Source organism: Formica exsecta, unplaced genomic scaffold (genome assembly GCF_003651465.1).
Source record: "Formica exsecta isolate Colony F162 unplaced genomic scaffold, ASM365146v1 scaffold308, whole genome shotgun sequence".
NCBI classification, from domain to species: Eukaryota; Metazoa; Arthropoda; class Insecta; order Hymenoptera; family Formicidae; genus Formica; species Formica exsecta.
This window is the reverse complement of record NW_021850337.1, coordinates 190373-212747: the sequence shown is the minus strand read 5'-3', so window position 1 is coordinate 212747 and position 22375 is coordinate 190373. Positions and strand designations below refer to the sequence as shown.

The 22375-nt window shown below is 37.2% G+C and overlaps 1 protein-coding gene across 2 annotated transcripts in view; it reads right to left on the bottom strand.

Moving 5' to 3' along the window:
* LOC115237724 (dipeptidase 1-like) overlaps positions 1-22375 on the bottom strand; it is a 79349-nt gene that overhangs the window by 7678 nt on the left and 49296 nt on the right. For both annotated transcript variants that reach the window (XM_029810959.1, XM_029810960.1), the window contains exons 6-8: positions 11719-11895; positions 11366-11450; positions 6431-6506 (exon numbers count right to left, since the gene is read on the bottom strand). In XM_029810959.1, coding sequence (XP_029666819.1) covers positions 6431-6506; positions 11366-11450; positions 11719-11895 — 338 coding nt within the window. The remainder of the gene's footprint in view (positions 1-6430; positions 6507-11365; positions 11451-11718; positions 11896-22375) is intronic.

The window sequence follows — 22375 nt, the reverse complement described above, 5'->3', positions numbered from 1 at the left end:
AGAGCGGTTAGTGACTTATTCACGACGCGTCGTATCCCGGCTGAAACTGGCAGTTATGCAATTGTATATACTGTATGCACATAGGCCGACCGCATCCAGAGAGCCGTTATTCCAATCTCGGAAATTTCCAAATTGGGCGTGTCCATCATCATAAGCTGACTGTAAACGCGGGATAAGCGCGCGCGACCCAAGAGAAGACACATTATGTGTGTGCTTACAATTCATTATAATTATGTTTTATTTTTCTCTGATATGTTCGGTGGAAGTATAATACATGGAAATATAAAAACTAGAATTATTTTTTTGAAATGTCTGTGAAATCGGATGTATTGCCTGTGATATTGTAATATTTACTTAAAATGGCGTTTGTTAGATTTTTCATTTTTCTTGAGCACTTTTCGAGAATATCCAATAGATATTTTTGATATTTTATGTTCGAGAATTTATGAACTTATCTCAAGCTTAAATGTTTTGCATATCTAATAAAACTTGTATATGGATCCTCTGGGGCTCCGCGAAGCACAGATTAAGAGTATTTTATCTAGAAGTTATTAAAGGTACGGAACTTGTAGTGCATAATTTATTTCGACCAGTTGAAAAAACAAATGGGAATATTGTCTGCCCAGAATATATTTAATACGACTGGATTGCGTTATATTTTTACAATATATTACTTTTTAATGTAATTTTTTCCATTAGCTCACAGAAAATATCGTCCATCAAAATGAATAAAAATAATGATAATGAAGAAAGCGAAATTATGTTATAAATCGATTTGACAGTGGAGATCGATCAAATCCTGGACAACTGTTGTAGAAAATATTAACCTGTCGCGAACTACTCGTCGTGGGTGTCGTCTGTCGAAACGTGTCGGTCCGAGAATCCGCAATACCGTTGTAGAGAGTTGTTGGCTAATCACGGTCACGAGTGTTATTCACAATTCACGAAATTCCCAATTCTGTTCGTTGCCTCTCTCCGTCGACGAGATTGAGTTGACCATGTACGCGGAAAGCGTACGTCGTGTTCGCGTTCTCGCGCACACGTAAATACTTCTCGCCGCGGTGAGATACCCCTGTGGCGAATTTATGCGGGTTAAATCTCCGTGGTATAAAAATATACGTGTCCGTGCGCACGCGGACCTCGTAAAAATACGCTATCGAGCAACGACAACGCGGTTACCGGACATCGATCTGCCTTTCTCGGGACGTGCGGGCTCTTTTTGCTCTCTCGTCTTGCTCTCGTTTATTTGCCCGCCGGTACGACCGAATCGAATTCAAAAATGCCGTTTCCACGGGAAAATACGTTTCGCTCAAACCCAGTGACAGTGATTTATGGGCGAGGCTGAAAAGCGCGAAGCTCGGTGGATCGCATCGCGAAAGAAGCGACACGCGGATCTCGATTCCCCTCGGGAAAACCGGGGATGTGTTCATCGACGTTTTGTTCTTTTTCGTGATCGTGACGTGGATGTTAAGTGACGATAAGACTTCGGATGTAACAATTAACTTTTTATATAAAATACAATACACACACACATATATATATATATATATATATATCATGCTGTATGATTTTATCAATATCTTTCTTATGAATTCGAAGCCACTTCTTTTTTAGTAAGACAATTATCAATTTTTTACAATTTTTAAAATGTTACATTAATTAAGTATTGCATATAAATCGTGTTCAAACAAAGTCTGCTTTAAATTAAACGAAGAATGAGGATTCGTTATCTGTCTGTATCTATTTCCCAAAGATCATTCATCCTCAATCATTTATAACTTAAGAAAAATCTTTTCCAGGTCTTTTCCTCTCTTTATGTTTACGAGAACTATCTTTTAACATTCTTCCTCAACGCACTTCTAAACTGTGCGCATATAGTCTTTCATCACTCTCTGTATAGACTTCCTCCCGAAACTTTAAATTTGATATACCGTCTTTGTTTTAACGCGACGTTTATGCGCGACGCGAGAACTATAATAAGACGGTTCTAAATTCTTTGCGCTCGTCCATAAACGATCGCTATACGACGCTACTATAACCGGTCTGGCTGGAAACTCGACGAAGGATCCTCGATATGAATTTTAATCTAACGTAAAAGCTTATTGGCCGGCAGGACTATCAGCCGTGCCACATCCTGCCACTTTTAACCTCCTCGTTCTCGCGCTTCCTGCACGTCCCGTCGTCTATTTCCGCATGACCCACTTTTTTCTACCTTTAGAAATAATTAAATACATTCTCCGATGCTTTTTCCGACCCATCTCGTACGAATATTCCCGTTGCTTTTCGCGGCACGTGCACGCTACCGACGTATAGTCAACGAAACGAATACCTCCCGCGATTAGCCAGCTGAAATTTTAATGAACCCCCCCCCCCCAGTTCAGATGATGATTTTCTTTGTTTTCGACTATATAGCAGCTTCACTATTTTTGATTAAAATATTAGAACAGAATTTTTGTAGCGTTTCTCAAGTATAAATTTCTTATTGAATTTGATTTGAAAGCTGACTGATTTTTAGAATTAGCAGATTAACAATGACATGGATTAATTGATTTTAAAATAAGACGTCAATTTGTTGGTGTTCAATATGTATCATTCCAATCTTGTAATTATTATTATCCGTGCGGAATTTTATTTGCGGCTACGTCGCAATGGATATGGCGAAACGACTTGCACAGCGCTGAAACGATTGAAGTAGAAATGCAATGAGCGTAACAATAAACGAATTGATTGTCGAAAAATAAATAGTGTCATGCTTCCGGCTTTCATGAATTCCGGACCAATTTCCTACGTGAAGGCAATGAGCCGCGAGCCGCATACGCGGGTGTTACGCGTGGGACCGAGGGCTCCCCTGTGAAATGCTTCCCCCGATTAGCTCGTTGAAATTTTAACCACGCACTGTCAACCGGTGGGGTTAATTTAACGTGCAATTAAGAACGCGGCGTTTCTGTCGTGCGGATTCAATGCAATTGTTTCTAATGCAGTAGCCAGTACGCCCGGTCTATATATGAAATTGAAGGATTACGTGATTCGTTTCCGTGGGACAAATTGCTAATTAATTTGGCAAATAATTGTGTAAATTTATTACTGTTTATAAATTTATTACTATTTATTACAATTTTTTTTATCTCGAATTAGTTATTATTACTTTTAATCATAAATGCGATATCCTTACTTATTGTTAGCTTATAATTAGGTTGACCAAATTTTTCGGAAGAATCATATAGTTTTTTTTTAATCTTTTCGAATATCTTAGTTTTTTCGATTCCTTGTTCAAAAAATACAAATACCCTTATAAATACCCTTTATATCGCGCGCGTTTTATACTTATAGAAAATATTTATAATAAATGATGAAGAGAGATTATGCAGGGAATTGTGAAGGGAAGATATTATGCAAATTTACGCAAATTTCATATTACGTCGTGTCAGCAGAGAAATTTTCAAAAAAAAAAAGTTTTATAGAAAGCTATTCATTGGCCTCTGCTCATATCAGCTATTACGATTAGCACGTTGGAATTTTAACCACGAATTGTGTCAGCCGGAACGCTTCACCGTACGATTCGCCGTACGTGATCGTTCTGACTGAAAATAACGCGCGGTTTTACCTTCGAAATTAAATATACTTGTGAGAGAACAGTTTTTGTCTGCAATGAAAGCACGTTATCGAATTTATTTGCGGCGGGTTCGCCGCGAATACGAATAAAAGTCTGTCAGCGGATAAAATGCGCTTCGTCCTCCTAAAAAATTCGATCGATCATTTACTTTTCACGTGTTCGCTAGAAAATATATATACCGTCAATGTTCCCAGGATTTCCAATTTTCAACGTAAGCTCGTTACGGGGAAGGTTTGAAAGAAGGAAAATAGTAAACGAGGAAGAATGCCTTTCTCTTTTTTTTTTCGAGTTTCCACGCGTGACGCTTTTACATTTTGCTTTTCCATCGGATAATTTTTAACTATCGAACGCAAATGTGTTACCCGCGCGAGAAGATTGGTGGCTGTTTTTTTTTTCTATTACGGGCGTAACTGTAAATCCCGAGTTGCCGCGGCAGATATTAAACTTTCTTTCTTTCGTAGCGCGAAAAGCTGGGAACACGGGGTGGAGGAAACAAGCATTGTTTTCATTCCGATGCCACATCTTTCTCGAGATTCCGGTCGTTCGTATAACGCCACCAAAGTACATTCTTGTTATTCGTGTCGTTCTTCTTGAAACCGTCGCATTCAGGGATCTCAGATTTTGCGACAAAGCCGTGACACGCTTAAGAATGAACGCGAGAATAATCTTTACGTAGATGTCACAATAAAAGAAATAAAAAAATGCAACGTCGCCCATCGTGTCGGTGTATTCATGTTATCAATTTTGATTTGCCATGATTGGATGTGAAACCACTTTAATAAAGTTTTGATCTGTCCAGTGCTCTTACCGCAAACAAATTGAATTTAAACGAAACAATATCGTGTGGTGTGGATTGTTTCGCATTTAAAGTTGATAAATTTTAAACGACTGCACAATATCAATCAAAGATTTAAAAAATTGAAAATATTTACAACGTGAAATTTAAACATTTGCTTCCAATAAAGTTAGTTTAATAAAATTCAATCTGCATTTCTTTAACTGAATGCAATTAATTATAATTACAAGTATTGCATTCCCATGCTGTTTTTAAAAAATATTCTCCTATCTATAAAATCGTCGATAAATATTACAAATTGTTTTACAGATATTTATATGTAATAATGTCTTTAATTTAAAACACGATATGATATCAAGTAAAAATAATTTGTGTAAAATAAAGTTTTGGGTAGAATATGTATTTTCCAATACATCAGTAATTAATGATTTATATGTTCATTTATTAAACTTTGTTTGCCAGTTTTGCAGCTTTTCTCTGAATTTCATGCTTTGCAATTTATTTTCTCGCGAAAAATATAAATGAAAGCTCATATATATAATAAATATATTCAAAATGAGAGTACATATATTTTTTTTCATTTTTACGCCTTACGTTACGTAACGTTATGCTTTTCATTGTATCAAATTTATCTTTTGACCAAAGAAAACGGAAACAATACAGTCATTAATTATTCATAAGCACCATTATATCTACTGCACATATTTATTTTTCCGATTCCCCACATTTGTATTCGATATTGTCGCTGTACAAAAATACGAGGAAAACCGTATATCGCAATGGTTCGATCAGCGTGTCTTTTACGTCGTTTTTCTTCTTTATCGTTTGGTCTGCAAATCACGCTTCGATGCATCCACGCTGTTTTTCAATCCTCTACCATATACATCAGACACAACCACGTGTGTTTTTTATGCGGATCCCGGGAACTCAACAACTTTTTAGTCATCCTCTATCGCCCTCAATTTACTTATGGTTAGAGCTGTTTTTCTTCATTCATCTCTCTCTTTCTCTCTCTCCCTCTCTTCTTCATGTTCTCTCATTTTTTTGTGAAAATTAATGGAAGGGGCTGCAATTGCAGCAATGCACGCGCTACAAGAGATCGGTATTTTTAACAAAAGAGGGTTGGTCATGTGTTACTCGATTTTTACATTTATTTAACAGACTTCGTGTACTTCTATCTTGAATTATTGCGGCAAAGAAGAATTCCGCGGGTTGTTTTTGCACTGAACAGACTGCGTGAGAAGCGTAACAAAGGCGGGAATAATGAATGGAAATAATGTCGACCGTTTGGTAACAAACGGCTGAATACCTTATCGGGTATCTCGCGAAAAGGATTTTATATATGGAGTTCTTCAAAAATATATTCGTACAATAGTTTTTTTTTTCGTAATGTTGGGAGGAATAAATGGACTTCAAACGATATTTATGAAGTCGTCTTGGTTAAACACTTTTCTTATACGCATTATTTTCTCTCCATTTCCATCTTACTTTCGAATTGTAAGCGAGATGTATCGAACCGAATAGTCTGAATATCTATCTGAAATTGAACTAGTAATCTCTCTTCTTCTCATAAATTTTGGGGACTTTAACTATCTCCGAGTCTCACAAATGATCGGTAGCGCGGTACGTATTGATTTATACCCCGACCTATATCCAAAGGTAGTCGAAAACTTTCCTACGTTTGCACTAGTTTGCAATTAGCTTGGTGGAACTGCTACGCAAAGGGAAACGCGCTTACGAATTTACGTTGTTTTCACTTGACAAAAAATCGTAATATTTGTTTGCAATCAATGCAACTTCTATTTGATACTAAAATAATATTAATGTTATCATATAAATGATCATATACACACATAATTACTGTTAAATTGATTATTTTCATCAGTTACTTTTGAATGGTGATTATCTTATTATTTTAATTATTCACTCCAAAATTAATTATGGCATAAAAAATTTTTTATTATTATTCATCGCATTTTTTGACGTATAATTATATATTTCAAACGTATAATTACACTTACAAATTGATCCCGTCGTATCCAGCTCCTATGCCGACGTGATCCACTCCAGCGATCTTCCGCACGTGATCGATGTGTGCTGTAACATATCACGAAAATTGCACGTATTACGTAATCGTCGTAATGTCTACTGCGCTTAACGTACTGCGATATACGGAACTCATTTACCATGTAACGAGGAAAATTACATTCGCCACCCTAACCGCGAACTACCGCAGACTCACTGAATGCAGACTGGGTGATTTTTCAACTACGATTAATATACCGCGTCACTTTTTCTTAAGAACCACAAAGAGAATTACCTACACTTATACGTTTCATTCGTTTCCATTGTTGTGTCCGCCGGCGATGTATTTTTACACGTTTGACGTACAATGTTCCTCCGCAGTTGCATTTGTATTCAAGTTGCCACGGTTGTTAATCATAATATAGAGCGAAGCGTATAATAAATTCCGCTTTGAATATAAGAAAATATTGCGCTTGTGTAAATTGGATAAGTAATTCGTTGCTGCAGCGCGAACTCATCTTCCTGTTTATATAAGTTGAAAGGAATGGTAAATTAATTAACAATTACTACGATCGAAACGCAAAAAGTAAGAGAGTAATTCATAGAAGCATGTTAGTAATCTTCAATTGATATATCCGGCATGCAAGATTTAAGCAAGTTATGTTCTGCTTACTGCTGATTTTGTAATCAGGTCTGTAAATATAATTTCTACCACTAGGTAAATTTCAAAGTATACTCTTCTCGCGCGCGCGTTGAGGATGGATAAAATCGAATAATAATTTGAACAGGTATAATGAAATCATGAATGTGCGTATAAACAATGAAAATTTGCATATCCGTCAGACGGATGTTATTGTTAACTCGGGAATTGTCGCACGTGCGCATATAATTTACATCTCGATGACCTAATATATCACGAGTATAATTACATTTGGCGAGGAACACAAAATTCAAAAAACAATTTCATACTCTCATCAGAATTATGAACGAATTTCACATCTCAGCTAATTCAACGAATCGCATTATTTACCATCGCGAGTTATTATAGAAAAGAAAACAATACGTTGATTTTTGATATATTTTTAATAATAGTATTTTAAAAAATGTACTATGAATATTATTTTTAAAGAAGATTATTTTTGTATATATTAGACAAATTAATAAAGATGCTTTTCTTACATATATCTCATGAATCAAGTTTAAATTTGGTATAATTGATCGAATCGATGATATGGTTTCATTAATCTTTGCAAATATTATCGTGTTAGTAAATCTTCCATAAAAATTCAATATGGATGTAATATTCAAATACTGTTTTAATTTTATAAAATATAATGTTTTGACAATATTAATTATCTCAGCTGATAATCATTACCTGTTTTTTAGTTATTTTCTTTAACGCACACATACAAATGTCAAAGAAATATTTATCTAGTGAATATTAAAGCATTTATGAAAGCGCTCGCCTCATTCCTCTCTAGTATACGTAATGGATAACGGCATACCGTTCGCACGGATATAACATGCATAATCAATCGAATAAATGACATAATTCATAGTTGATCAGGCTGTAGAATAACCGAGTGCACCATTGCATTGCAATTTTATTCGAGTTCGAGTTTCTGCGAAGCGGAACATATCAGAAACGTCATAAATTTCAATTTTCGTGTTTGTGCCGCACGTTGTTCTCGCGCGTTATCTCCATTATATCGTAAATTATATGTCGAACGGCTCGGCGTAACGCGGCATGGTCTTCCAAAATTGATCATTATTCGTCGAGTCATGTCGTTACCAAGCGCAGTAGCCTAGAAAATCATGTAACGCGCGGGATGCTGAGACCAGCAGATAACCCGTCAAAAATTTGGATTTTAATAATAATAAAACGAGAAATTCATGTATCTCTGAATATTTCGATACTTTCACAACTCCCACATATTTTCATCAAAGTTAGGAAATTATTTGTATCATAATTTTATCTGTGGACACGGTTAAAAGGACAAGAGAGGAAAGTGAAGATGTGGTTTGTGCAAAGACTTTCGTAAAATGTTTCACCCTTAAAGCTTTGTGGCACGACTGTTGCATGTTGTCATAAACGCAGCGAGATGCATTTGCATTGCATCTCGTGTATCGTAACAGTTGTGCCATTAGCAGGTTGCCGTGAGATCTTTCGATTTGCATGTACGATGTAAACAGCACAGTTGACGTTTGTTTGGGCGAGAATAACGTGCGAATGTCTCTCGAGATGCAACGTAGGTGTATTTTGATGTTTCATGTGAGAAACATGCGCAATATACAATATAGTCGTACAAAGCGGAAACGAAGAAACAGCGTGTTTGCGTAAACGATGTAAAGTTTATTCATGGAACGAAATACTATCTTATAATTTATAGTACGGAAAAGATCCATACTTCCCATCACGGATAATTAAAAATATGCCATTAAATATATTATTTTGTTAATGGATTGAATGTTGTTTTCGATGAGAATAAATTATAATTTTTTAGATATAATATACATTGAATATTTGCAACATTTCTCGAATTCGAAAACGGTGCAATTATAGACAACGGTGCAAATAGAATTACGTGTCGCACAAGTTAAATAAAAGGGCACATATGGATCGAAAGTATTTTCGCAATCGGGAATGTATATCATCGGTGAAAGATAAGTAGATGTACTCTTTTCGCGCACGGTTTTAACGCACGCAGACTGCGAGCTCAAATCGAGAAAATTTCATTCGCACTGTAAACAAAGAAGCAGGCACTCGATAAACGTAATGCGGGGAATTGCGAGTTGCGATAACGACGACGGTCGCTATGGGATCAAGCCACGCTTCGTTGGATGAGCAACGCGAGATGATGCAACGGGATGCGGAAAACGAGGGGTAGGAAAACGGCGAGCGTGGTGAGAATCAATCATAAGCGTAATACCGCTCCGAATGGCCAATCCGACGAAACGCGCGAATCGCACAATCCCGAAATTATAATTGTGCACCCGGTATATAACGCACATTTCCCGTTCCCATCCATAATTTTCTTCCCCGCTTTCCCATGGCGGACATAATTTTCTCCGCGGCTCTGTAACAGTCAATGTAAAGCAATTAGAGATGCCGCTTACGGAAGGAAACGATTATTCAGGCACCCGGACTACGCCCGATTACGCGTCCGATGCGCGGCCTTCCGGGCCAGCGATTATTGTCCGGGCCAGCGATATTCATTCTTTCCTTTGTTTTGCTGCGCGTTTTCCGAGGTACGCGCGGCGCAATTTGATCTGTCAATTCCGCGCGATTCAATACCACGCGTATAAAATTTACAGCGAGCGCGAGATGCGTTCCGTACCTCAGTGCAATATTATACGCCGCATCTGCTTATTCTTATGGAAGGCGCATGGAAACACTGGGAAATGGCGACATGGGATTATTAAGATCTTAGTAAAACTACAAATCTTGTGGGGTTCTCCGAGTTTGCATTCTGCGAGATCCCGGGAGATTAGCGAAAGAAAAATGGATGAAATTAAAGAATTTATTATCTCGCGTTTATTATCTCCGTGGATTAAGAATTATGGCATTCTCCTACGTCGTTTTCTCGAATCCAGTTTAACAGAGAGAGAGAGAGAGAGAGAGAGAGAGAGGCAGGTAAACGCCCTGTGTCGATCTTGCCTTCCTTCTTGTAGATCTGAAAATTCACGTTCTCGCATCCATGTGTAAAAACTGACACCGCTTGGCAATACCACGGAACGGAATTGGCTGCTCCCGCGGGAAAACGTCACGGACGTTTCACTTTTTTATCACATTTGCCTGCAGAAACGCTCGGGTTTTCGCAGGATGCATTCGGAACCGCGGTTTGGCCGCGCAAAGTGTGAACTTTGGATTACGGCTTTGCACACACACACACACACGATGGCCTCGGCTTCGCAATCGATCTCGCTCGAAAGTGTTGAGTTAACTTTATCAAACGTGGCATACTTGAAATGACATGGGAAAAGTTACACCATTATACTAAAATGGAAAAGATTTTTATCTTTTTTTCCAGTTACGTTGCTTGGTTATTTAAATTAATAATTTAAATCGACTCGCATTTCGAAATATAATATTCCATTTCAATTTAATCTCAGAGTATATCATGGCTACATATATTCTCAATTAATATTCCGTTTCTATGATCTGTATATCTAATTGTGTTAGATATATATATATACACACACACATATATATAGACAAAGCCGTTTGTATTAGCGATGCGGTTTCAAATGTTAATGCCTTTGAAACTTTAAGCGGCTCGACAATAATGCAAATAAGCAATCTGTTTGAAATTGGCACCTAACGCTAATCTAGCCGCTTTAGCAGAGAGAGTTTTGGAGATGTTCGCTTTGCGACATCACCGGTGACTTTGAAAGCCGTGGCTTAATCGCGGAAACTATATCAGTCGTGAAAAAAGAAACTAAGTTCGATAATCTTCTCAATTACCCTTTACTGTGGAATATAAGAGCAGGCGATTGTCATCGCGTGCTCAGAGTTGCAAAAGATAAAAGCGCGTCAAAGTAACGTTGATTATACTAGAGAGAAAGAAGCTAATGAAGAAAATTTTATTCAATGCCCCAATTTATCTCATTCCGAAAAGAATACAGACGCGGAAATATATATAAATGCGGGAAATAGCTGATTCTATCAGACGTCATAACGAATTGCATACGCACGTTGTTTTATTTCAAAAATTTCGAGATAATGGTACATTTCGGTAAACAAATATCATGCGCTTTAAGCATGTATAATACCTACAGATAATTGGATTTCATTTTCGAAAATTTTATTAACGCATCGTGATGTGCAAATGAACTGACACAGTAATATCCGTTTTTACGAGTTCCGATATCAAGTTGTGCCCAAATACGAGTGTATTAATAATTAAAATTGAACAATTCTTATCACTCACCTGCTACATCCTCGAGCGTCGATTTTTCGCCACAGCTGATAAAATGGGGATAGAAGGATACCATGACTATACCACCGGTCTGCGCCTGCAAAAAAAACATTCATGTTTCGTTTAATGCGATTTCTGAATTATGAATAAATCATAGAAAAAATACATATTCTAGTATGTGACTATTATATAATATAATTTACGAAATTTAGAGTTCATATAACATATAAACTATTATACAATATTTATTGAGCATAAACCAACATAGAATCATTAAATCTGAAAAAACTATATATGTATCCACTTCGAATTAAAACGTTACATGCATTTATTATCATTGACTGTTTCGTTATCGAGGGACTTACCAAAGTTTGCAGCGCGTGGTCAGGCACATTTCGCGAGGAATTGCAAAGAGCGTGAGCGCTGCTGTGACTGAAAATCACCGGCGCTCTCGATGTCGCCATGGCGTCCAACATTGTGGGTACCGAGACGTGGGAGAGGTCCACCATCATCCCAAGTCGATTCATCTCCAACACGACACTCTGAAAAGTCATTCCGATGTTAAATAGTTTCCGATACTCGCGAACTCTCGCTTTCGCGATATGGCATCGAGACATTGCGGATTAAAATACTTCGAGATATATCGCGGTTTCAGCATCGAAAGGCACGTCTTTTGATGCATCATCTCTCGAATATTCTTGCGGTAGACTGACATTAATCCAGATTATATATGTATATAAAGCAGCTCGAAGGAATTTACTGTTTCATCTCGATGACAGTGTCACGCAATTTTTTATGAATTCTTCTTTTCACTATTTTTTATAGTCTTGATAAATTTCAAGTGATCTTCCTTCAAGAGTATTTTCCCTTGTTTATTTTTATGGCTTCTTTAAGATTAAGGTCAGACTGACAGAAGGTTAGTTATGTATCTGCCGGGTTACTTTCCGAATTAAATTTTGCATTGGTGGCGAAGCGAATGGACTAGTTTATAGTCCGTGCACGTTAGATCAGTGACACTTATTGCGCGGATAGGATTGAAGTTTAGAACAAATTCTTTCTGGAGCTGCAATTCCGAGAAGAATGCCAATGCGGGAGACAGTAGCCCGTTGAAATCGAAATATCGGATTTTCTAATGTTTATTAATCAATATGTTTAAGAGATAACAATACCATGCAAGGTTTGTAGAAACATATCTTGTAATTTATATTGCAGAATATAATGCGATATTTTAAAACTTTAATATAAAATAACTTTGCAGTAAAATAAAATTTGATTTTAATAATTAATTCATTAGGAAATTTTTTTAAATCAGGGATTTCTTGGAATAGTTTTACGTTAAAAACAGATGCACAAAATTATAATAAGGTCATTGTAAATGAAATATTAGCGTTAGAGAGAGATATATTTTTTAAATAGATGTGTATTTTATTAACAATGGTATTTGTAATTTTTGAAATCGAAATTCAAACTCGCTAAATGCTTTGGCACGGAAGAGTTATCCTTGTTAGGAGCTAAGTTGTTGCACGAATTCCGATTTCTTTCCTGTACGGAGAACGTTATCTCCGTTAAACGAGAATGCTTTGTTAAACTGGCAACGTGATAAACTGAACGTCTAAGGATTCCTTCTCGGTTTTCTTATTCTCCACAGCTTTGCCATAGTTGTGCTTCTGCTCTTTTTTTCTCTCGTAAGTCGTGACGAATTCTTAGCGTGACTTCCGTCTCGTTTTCATTGTGGACATGTTTCACGTACGAAGAAACGAGACGGAATTCTCGTGGTGTTGACAGATAAATAAAGAAAACTTCAACACGCGCACGCAGGTGAATCTTGCAACAGATTGAATGACGTGTTTAACGAAGGATTAATAATAGGGAATATATATAAACTTGAGCGTTAAAAATTTAGCAGTCAGATTCTTATACGATAAACGTTTTTATTTTTCTGATGGCTCTTCTTGAGATTTCTTTATCATACCCTATTTTTGAGAAAATTAGAATGCACTTCTCTTTAACAAATTTTCAAGAATCAGAGGAAGCTCGCGAAAAATCTCGTTGCATAGAATCGTCAAAAGAGAAAAGCATGGTTGGGATTGGATACGTGCAAGTGACACGCGATAGGATGGTTTTGCCGGTCGGAGAAGCCCTGATGAAAAGGAGAGAAAGAGGAATGAGAGAAAGAGAGGGAGAGAGAGAGAGAGAGAGAAAGAGAGAGAGAGAAATGCGTAAGCCTGGCTCTAGCGATTCTTTTCCATTATTCAAGCAATTTATTTTCTGAAGAGGCATCTCATGTGTTTGCGATCTAGCCAGATTTTTTACTCCGTTTACCTCCTTTTTATCTAGAAACAATAAATTTTAATGGAATTCGCCAACTAACGTGACCAGAATAAAAAATAATTGCGATTAATTTATTTGCAATTTTGTTTTCTATTCTGGCGAAATGGATGCTTTATTTTATTATATTGTTTTTATAACATAATTTTTTTTTCACGCGGAATAATGTAATTTATGTTATTTAGGCATCAGGAAATGGAATCACAAGTCAGAGAATATATTCATACATAAACATTTGATTGATGAAGAGAAGGGGGAGGGTCTCTTTTAAGGGACATTATTGCCCTTATCTACGAGCTCGCTACTCCCCCAGCACATTCATAGTAAATTTATTTCTTTTGGAGGATGATGATACATATTTTTTCTGGTTATTGGAAGAGTTTACCCTCTAGGATCTCCGAGGTGTGTTAAGGTGGTGCAATGGTGGTGGTTGGTGCGACCTATCGGTCGACAGGATGACGAATAAGCTTCATTCTCCCATGAGTCCTTTTGAAAGGTATCCACTCGTATCATAGATACGTTCTTTCATTCATTGCTCCCTCAGGTATTTTTCGGAGAAACCGATGAAGGGGTCGAGACGTTTATTCATTCCCTTTTCACCCCTGTGTCTAATTTTTTTTTAATTTTTGACCCCGAGACGAAGTTAATTCACTTCGACTGGAAATATTGTAAATCACGAAATCAATTTTCTCAATTTGTAATATTATTCAATAGAAATAAAATTCCATTTCCTATGGAACATCTTCAATCGCTTCAATTAAAATTTTATTAAAACTTTATTCCTATAAATTTGATGTATTAGAATTTAAATTCGAATATATTAAGAACACTTTATATACATTTGATGTATAGATTTGAGACATTTTTAAATAAAGACATTTTTCGATTTACATAAAGATGTTTTTCAATGAAAATAAATATTACTCTATAAATAGAAGTTTTATACGAACAGATAAAATACATTTCTCTCTGGAAAAAAATTAGAATAAATAAACTCTTATCTATTTTTAACGGAAAATAAAATAATTGTAAAAATAGCTACCACAAATAAAAAATTTTATAAAATTTTTATTGGAGAGAAATCGTTATTTAGATTTATTGCATATTGTTATAATAATATAATACATTTTTTATTCATTTTATTTTTTTATAAAATAGTACTTTTTTAAAAAACAGAACTTATAACAACACAACAATATATATTTTCATCTATTTTCTTTTTTTATAAGATAGAATTAATAGAATTAATTAAAATAACAAAAAAGTTAAATAAATTTCTTTGAAGATAAAAATTCCAATTGAATTCTTTAAACAGAGAACCAGCGTGAAAAATATACTAAATATATTTTAATTTTCGTGTATAAATCTTTCATTAATAATAACGGGTATTTATAAACCTCTTTAAAAAAATTTTAAAATCATTTCAAACAAAAATGTTTTATAATAATTATCTATAGCAATTATTAAAATTTCGGTCATTGATTATATTATTGAAAAATAGCACGTTATCATATCTGCTTCAGGCTTACACACAATCACTCCGATTAACTTAAGTACATTTTTCAAATCTGTGGCATCCAAAATTGAACTCTCCGAAATTATATTGGTTTCAATCTCCGCAATTCCAATTTCGCTTTCCGGGATGCATTTTCCACTTGAGAGATCCGCTCGATCGAAGCAGACTAGCTAAATCTCGGACAAGATTCCAGTGCGGACCACTTCCGCGGAGACAAAGGATCAGCGGGTGATGTCTCGTATCTTGGTCGCATAGGAAATTGCACAGTTTGAAATGTCGAAAGTTTTTCCGATGGGTGATCTAACGGAGTCGGAGACGAAAGCAAATCGGACCGAAAATGCGCCTCTGTCCGCGTTCGTTCGCCCCGCGGATATATATGCTCGTGAAACGTTCTCGCTTTGATTGATTCAAGTTGGCGACAACGACGGGATGGCCGGTCATCCTGTTCTTTCTCGATGGTAAAACTTACTACGTTTACAACACAGACACGCTTTACCGTCAACACCTACGACTACCGTTATCGTGCAACTTGAGTTTGCGAAACTGTCGGCGCTCTACCGACTATTTAAACGCGAACTCCTAGAACAAGCTATCGCATCTGGCCTCAAAAGGGCGCGGCCGGCCAACCCATAGCGCTTTCGGAAACTTATTGGCCAGCTGTACTGCCATATTGCGTCTTTGCGAACATCCGCGTTGCTCTTTTGGTATCTGGCTGCGACAAATTAATTCAGAAACTGTTGTGGGAACTGTTGCAGCTTTCCTTCGGACTCAGATTGCGAAAATTGATTCCGCATAAATCGACATACACGGCTCGCTATATATTGGTCGCAGATTTTGTGCAGTTTCGTATTCAATTGACATTATCAAGACACTTTTTATTCTGTTTATGTTATATTTTTACTAAAGAAAATGTATTATATAAGATTATGCGAAATGCGCGTATATATATAATAATAATAAATAATCTTTTCTTACTGGTTCTTTTTTGTTTGCAATAAATTGTTTTATTTTTGATTTGCAATAGAAGCGCGCGCGAGTAACTATTTTGCAGACTTCCGATAATATTTCAATATAATATTGCAGTGACTAAATTCGGAGAATCGAGTTCACCGTTATGTTAAAATGAATTAAGTCTTATCTGTATCCCGAACGACTTCGGCGAGAATGAAAATCGATTTTGGTAGTAGCTCGCTAAAGTTTGCCGATGGGTAAGAATGCGCCCGCGGCCAGGGATAAGGGATAAGAGGTAAAAAGCGGGAAAGTTAATAAAAGACCAGTGTGTTCGAAAGTTTAGCGCTTACGAGATGGTCCGCGTGAATCTTGGGATTTAAGACCGAGTGGACCTTCCGAGAGGAAACGATAATGCAGTTTTAAAGAGCTTCGCTATAGCTCGCGAACGGTAATGCGCGAACTTGATGAAATTAAGGGAGGCGCAAGACTGCAATATTGATAACGTCGCGAAGTCGACCGTGATAAGTAGTTAATACCCGTCTGTGCGCAAGGCTCTCTCGGATGCGAGACAAGTATTTCGACGGCGCGATTAATGCTCTTACGTCGAAGCCCCTGAGAAATGATCCCGCCAAAGAAATATCGACTATTCCTCACACGTATAACCCATTTCTTCTAACTTTTATCCTTTTTTCGCGAAATATTAACCTATTGTCCTCGGAAGTGTCTGGGATAGTGCGGCATAATAAATCACCCTTCTGCAGCTTCGCTTGCTCTCTCTCTCCCTCCTTTCTTTCTTTCTCTTCTTTTATCCTTTTCTCCTTCCCTTTTACTTTTATGGAAGTTTTTATCCTGTTTATTACAATCCCATTCGATTCCATCGAAGCTCTACGAAGCGATTAATCATAGAAGAAAGTAAAGTTGTGCTTCAACAGCAACATACATCGAAGAGCGGAATTTTATCCGCATTCAATAAAATGCCCTACGTAGAAAATCATACTATATATTGTTTAATCTTATTTTGCATATTATTTATCGAAAAAAGACGTTTGTTCGTCCCTAAATGCATTCAAATCGTGATTGAACACGACGCGCAAAAAGAATTACTCGCCCTACTTTGGGCTTCTGATCTTCCTATACCTCGCTCCTTTTCCGTGATTTTAGTCTACACTCTAAGGGCTTTGCCGAAGCAATTAAGCGAGAGCATCAGGGTGTGACTGAGTGTGCTTTTAGCGCGAGAGCAGCATATACGATCCGTAGATATCGGCCACTTTTGGTGTGCGCATGCACGCGAGATGCGAATCGTATTCGACGGATCGCTCTCTAACGTGTACGCGCTTATAAGCTCACGTCGGGAGATGCGCACACGTCGCATCGATACAAAGAATCACGTAGAAGGTTGGAAAACGTAGCTTCGGGATATAACAGGGAAAGTGGTATACCTTGTGATACCGAGGGCGAAGCTATTTTCCGCTTTCTCGTACGTGGCAGATCATGGAAGCGCGATAGTCGTCCTTCTTTCGAAAGCGCTCTTGTAGATGGCTGATTAAATCGCTTTGATACGATATAGACAACTCAAAATCAAATAACCTAAGTATCGTCGCATATCGATCGCGTCATTCCTTGAGATGTAACGAAAAAACCGCGTATCTTTCCTCTTGATTCGATTATATAAAAAATAATACTATAAATATATAAATATGTGCAAAAAAGAGAGCAGCCAGAATAGATATAGAAAATTAATGCAATCTAAAAACAGTTACAATATACTTAATTTTCTTTGAGATGGTTTCTTTACAATTTACAGTAATAAAAGTCCTCATTTTTATAAAATCTTCTTTTATTGTTGTGACTTTATTTAAAAGAAGATTTTCTATATTTATGCGCGATCGTGCTTCAAAGCTAATAAAGAAGAATAAAAAACTAAAACTTTTTAATTTAATTTATTTTTGGGACGAATTCTTTTATGTACAAATAAAATATAATAATTACAACCGCGATTTTAATTGCGGAATCGAAAAAAATTATGCAAGCTCGTTTCAATTTGATCAAACCCATGATCGTATGTATTTTTCATGTTACGCGTTACGTCAAGTTAATTTTGAATACTACAAATGAAATGTAATTTAACGCGTCAGCGGTATTTGCCTCGTTCTTCGCATGGTTGAGCATTCGTACCATTTGCAATTTTCGGCAGTCTCTCATGTAAAACGCAAATCTAAAAATGCTCGGTGGTATAATCAACAAAGGCGCGCACCAGTTCCAATTTTAAGATTTTATTTGTTTTCAAGGTGTTCATTTTCTACATCTTCACAGGCATTCTTCTTTTTTGACGTTCATTTAATATACATATATCTCTTTTACACTGCTCGCACAGTTGCGAATAATCGTTCTTTTGAAGGCGTTGATGTTGGAAGAAAAAGATGCGAAAAAATTTGCGCGCATGTTTAAAAAGGTTTCTTTAAAGATGTGGGAAGATGTTAATCAAATTTTAGAAAATAATTAAATAAAAATTTCTGCAAATGAGATTTTATCTATGGACTCTGTACTTAATATAAAAAAATCTATTTTACGTGAAGCTGCGTCTATCGTTTTTCCAAAGTGAGGTGTTTGCTTGCAAAGATCATTCTAGATAACGATCGCAAATTGCAATGTTTCTCATTTTAAATGATCATAAAATACTTGTGCGTATTTTTAATATCACAGTTCCTCTTCTATCATGCGATTCTTCTCTCTTTTCTTTCGCAGTTTGACATTTATTTGAATATTTTTTACACTATTGCGACATGAGTCGTGATAACCGTGTTTTTCTTTTACGAAAGTTAGAACGATTACCAGTTCTGGTCGAGGGGAATGAAATGAAAGAGAGCGGGATGAAACGGTCCAGGTATCGGATCGTAGTACTTTTCTCGTAAAAGACGGCTTCTGTACACACGACTGCTTCATTGCTCACTAGACGAGCAAGGCTTTGATATTATAGCGCACGAGTGTGTTTCTCTTAATATCTTTATACGAGAAGAAAAAATGTATAAAAATTATTTTATTTCTATTGTAATAAAACGATGATAAGATGAAAATATCTTGGAATTGAATGACAAAGAGAAGATGGTAATTCTTAGAAGAATCTCATTTCGAGAGATAATTAAGACATTGCAAAACATAAATATACCAGGAAACGACGACAACTAGTTATGAGGAAGTGTATTCTACAATAAGAGCTTTTCATCGTAACGCGAGAGTCAAATAATGATTTTAAAGTAATGTTGAGAAAGCTTAATGTACACATCAAAGAGATCGGAGGAACGCTCGTTAAAACGAAGGTTCTTTTATAGCATCGAGGTAAGGGGATCCGTGTGACGGCTTCTCTTTTGAAACTTTAGTTCTTGGGATATCGCCGAGAATTTTCAGCGAGTGCTTGAAGACCTGTTTATTGCTTACGTGTAGCTGAGAAATGATGCGGATACCGGTTCGAGGCATAAAAGAAAAGCAAGGGATCATATATAAAGCCTATATCGCGAGATGGGTGTTGCAACATGGCAACCGAGCGGAAAAAGAGTACATTCTTTCTGGATTGTTACACGAGGGCATACTAGATATCAAACTTTATTACATGAATATCACGCGTAGAAACGGACTTGGCTGAAATGTATTCATTTTTGTGTTATGTATTACATTTGTATGTATGTGTGTATGTTGCGTGTGTGTGTGTGTATGATGCGCTTCTAAATAAATATATAAAATTATTGATCACACAAATATGTAAGTAGAATATGTAAAAGACATATAGGAATTTAAATATGGATAATTAATTGTATTTATGCTTTACATTTTAATGCTCTCAATATGTTTTCTCTTTTAAAATATGGAAAAAGTTTCCTGGTCATGTTGTATCGCGTTCTTGTATTTTGTATTGTTGCGAAATGACTTTTTTTTCGCGTCATAAAAGTTACGTTTGAATTATTCCGGTAGATTTCCAAATGGAAACTCTCTGGAAAACATTCTACTTCATCCATCCATCTTGATCGCGAGCTTTTTTACGGTCGAGCGGATCCTCCGTGCTTTCTGTAATCCGTGACTCGAAGCGGGAAACGCCCGATTCCTTTTCCACTGGCGAGCAGAACGTCGGCTTATTTACTCGAAATCGTGTCGATACGTAGGTAAGACGAACACGACGTAAATGGGTCGCGTGAGAGAAAGAGAAAGAGATAGAAAGAGAAGACCGGTAAAATCTGTCGTAGTTTCGCAGATAATGCGCATCACCTCTCACGGTTTTAGTAGCGTGTCGGTTGGTTTCACTGTACGTGAAGATTTATAATGTCTCGATTCTCTCTCGGTTGACCGGAGGCACAGTTAGCCCAGTGTGCAGTTAGGTCGATTCTTGTTTTCATCGTCAAGAAACGGGAAATATCACGGTAGAAACTAGAAGAGGACGACGAATTCTCGAGTATTTGAATATTCAAGGAGCCTCGTTTTGAATATTCGCGACCGTTTCGAATATTTATAAGATACGATTCGATACATATAGTTAAATACGGAAGATATCCGACTCTTCCGCATTATTTATTAGTGAGATTCTAGTCGAAGATTTGTCATCGGAGAGAAATCATGCGGTGCACATTGGGACGTTCTATGTACGTATGCACGAGAAAAGAATGATTGAAAGATTAAGACATTTTTTTATCAATGATAAATGAAAACTGTTACGAAATTTTTTTCGAAGGTCCGCGATTCGATATCGAGGAAATATCATTTATAGCTTTGAACACGACGGCGGTAGTTTCATCGACAAATTCAGTAGATTAAATCGCGCCAGTTTGATTGTTCCGAACAGATACGTCGACTCGACACTGTCCCAGATGACGGAATATCGGGACAGTTAAGCCAACCAACTAACCGAATTGATTGCGTCGAATTGTAGCTGAGTTAGAGAGAGAGAGAGAGAGAGGGGCCCTGGACTATACCGGGCTCCGAAACATATCGCTGTCGAGTTTGCCCCTTGACAGAGACCGTTCGTGTCCGACGAATGAAAGTTTTGAACGTTTGCTTGACCAGATGTTTCGACACTCGGATCGATATAAGGTTTACGTTATCGATGCCCGACGACCTCAAACTGTTCGTTTGCGACAAATCGAAATCGCGTCAAGTTCTAGAGACTTGAATATAAATGAAGTCGTAACTGCTTCGCGGTTGCCAGAACTTCTAATGATCACTAATTAATTCGACACATTACTCGATTATTCTCGAATTTGAATGCAGCCATTCAGTTTGGAATAATAAATCAAACACAGCTTATTGCTGTTTATTTTGAGGCCTTATAAAAAATAGCGGATTTATTGACTAAATAGAGATGCCAAATTAAAAGATGTTATCGATTTTTCAGATGAGTACTCGCTATTATTTTTCTCTCCAACTAAATATAGGAGATAATGAAATGTTATAAAACGTTTTTTTTGTTTATGCTTGGCAACGATATAATCGAAAACTCGCTATTTGGCTGTAATTGCGACGCTCGCGTTCCATGAGTTCCTATTAAACTTTTTCCTTTATCCATTCTACAAGCATCGAAACGATCAACTTTCAACCCGTGCGTTGCCTCTGCGCGGTAGACGAGGTTGCAATTTTAAAAATAAAACCACGATCGGTGGGATCATTATTGGAACACAGTTTGCTGGTTCGATCGGAATACTTTATCCCGGCGATTGTCTGCCCGACTCCGGTCGAGAAATACGCTGCATCGCGCGCGCACCGGCATGGTTATTGTGCGAATCGTCCCCGAAGGTAATCTGGCATCGTCATTTCCCTTAGTACAATGGATACGTGCCGCGCAACGCGATTACCATGTTACACGATTTCGCTACTGATGCCGCTCGGCAAACAGCCGGCAGAAGTGGTTGTCTGATTTAAGCTGGCTGTATATGTGGATAATGTTAAGAGAAGGGGGGAGAGTACTCGCGGTACTCGCAGAAATTTCCTTCGGAGGAAATGGAAACACGTCGAGGAGGCTCTTTAGATCTTAATCGGTGCCGCGTTAAAGCTGGTCGAATTTCGCGGAGGAGGATCCCGTCGCGACGCGAAGGGGGAACGAAAGGGACGAGGGCAGGAAAGAACGGAAGAAGAGAGAATCGCACGGGTTAGCCGCATGAAGAGACTCTGTAAAAGTGAAATACTACCGCGGACGCCCGGCAATCTCGGGAGCTTGGTGACAATTTTTTATCTTTACGAGTCTGGCG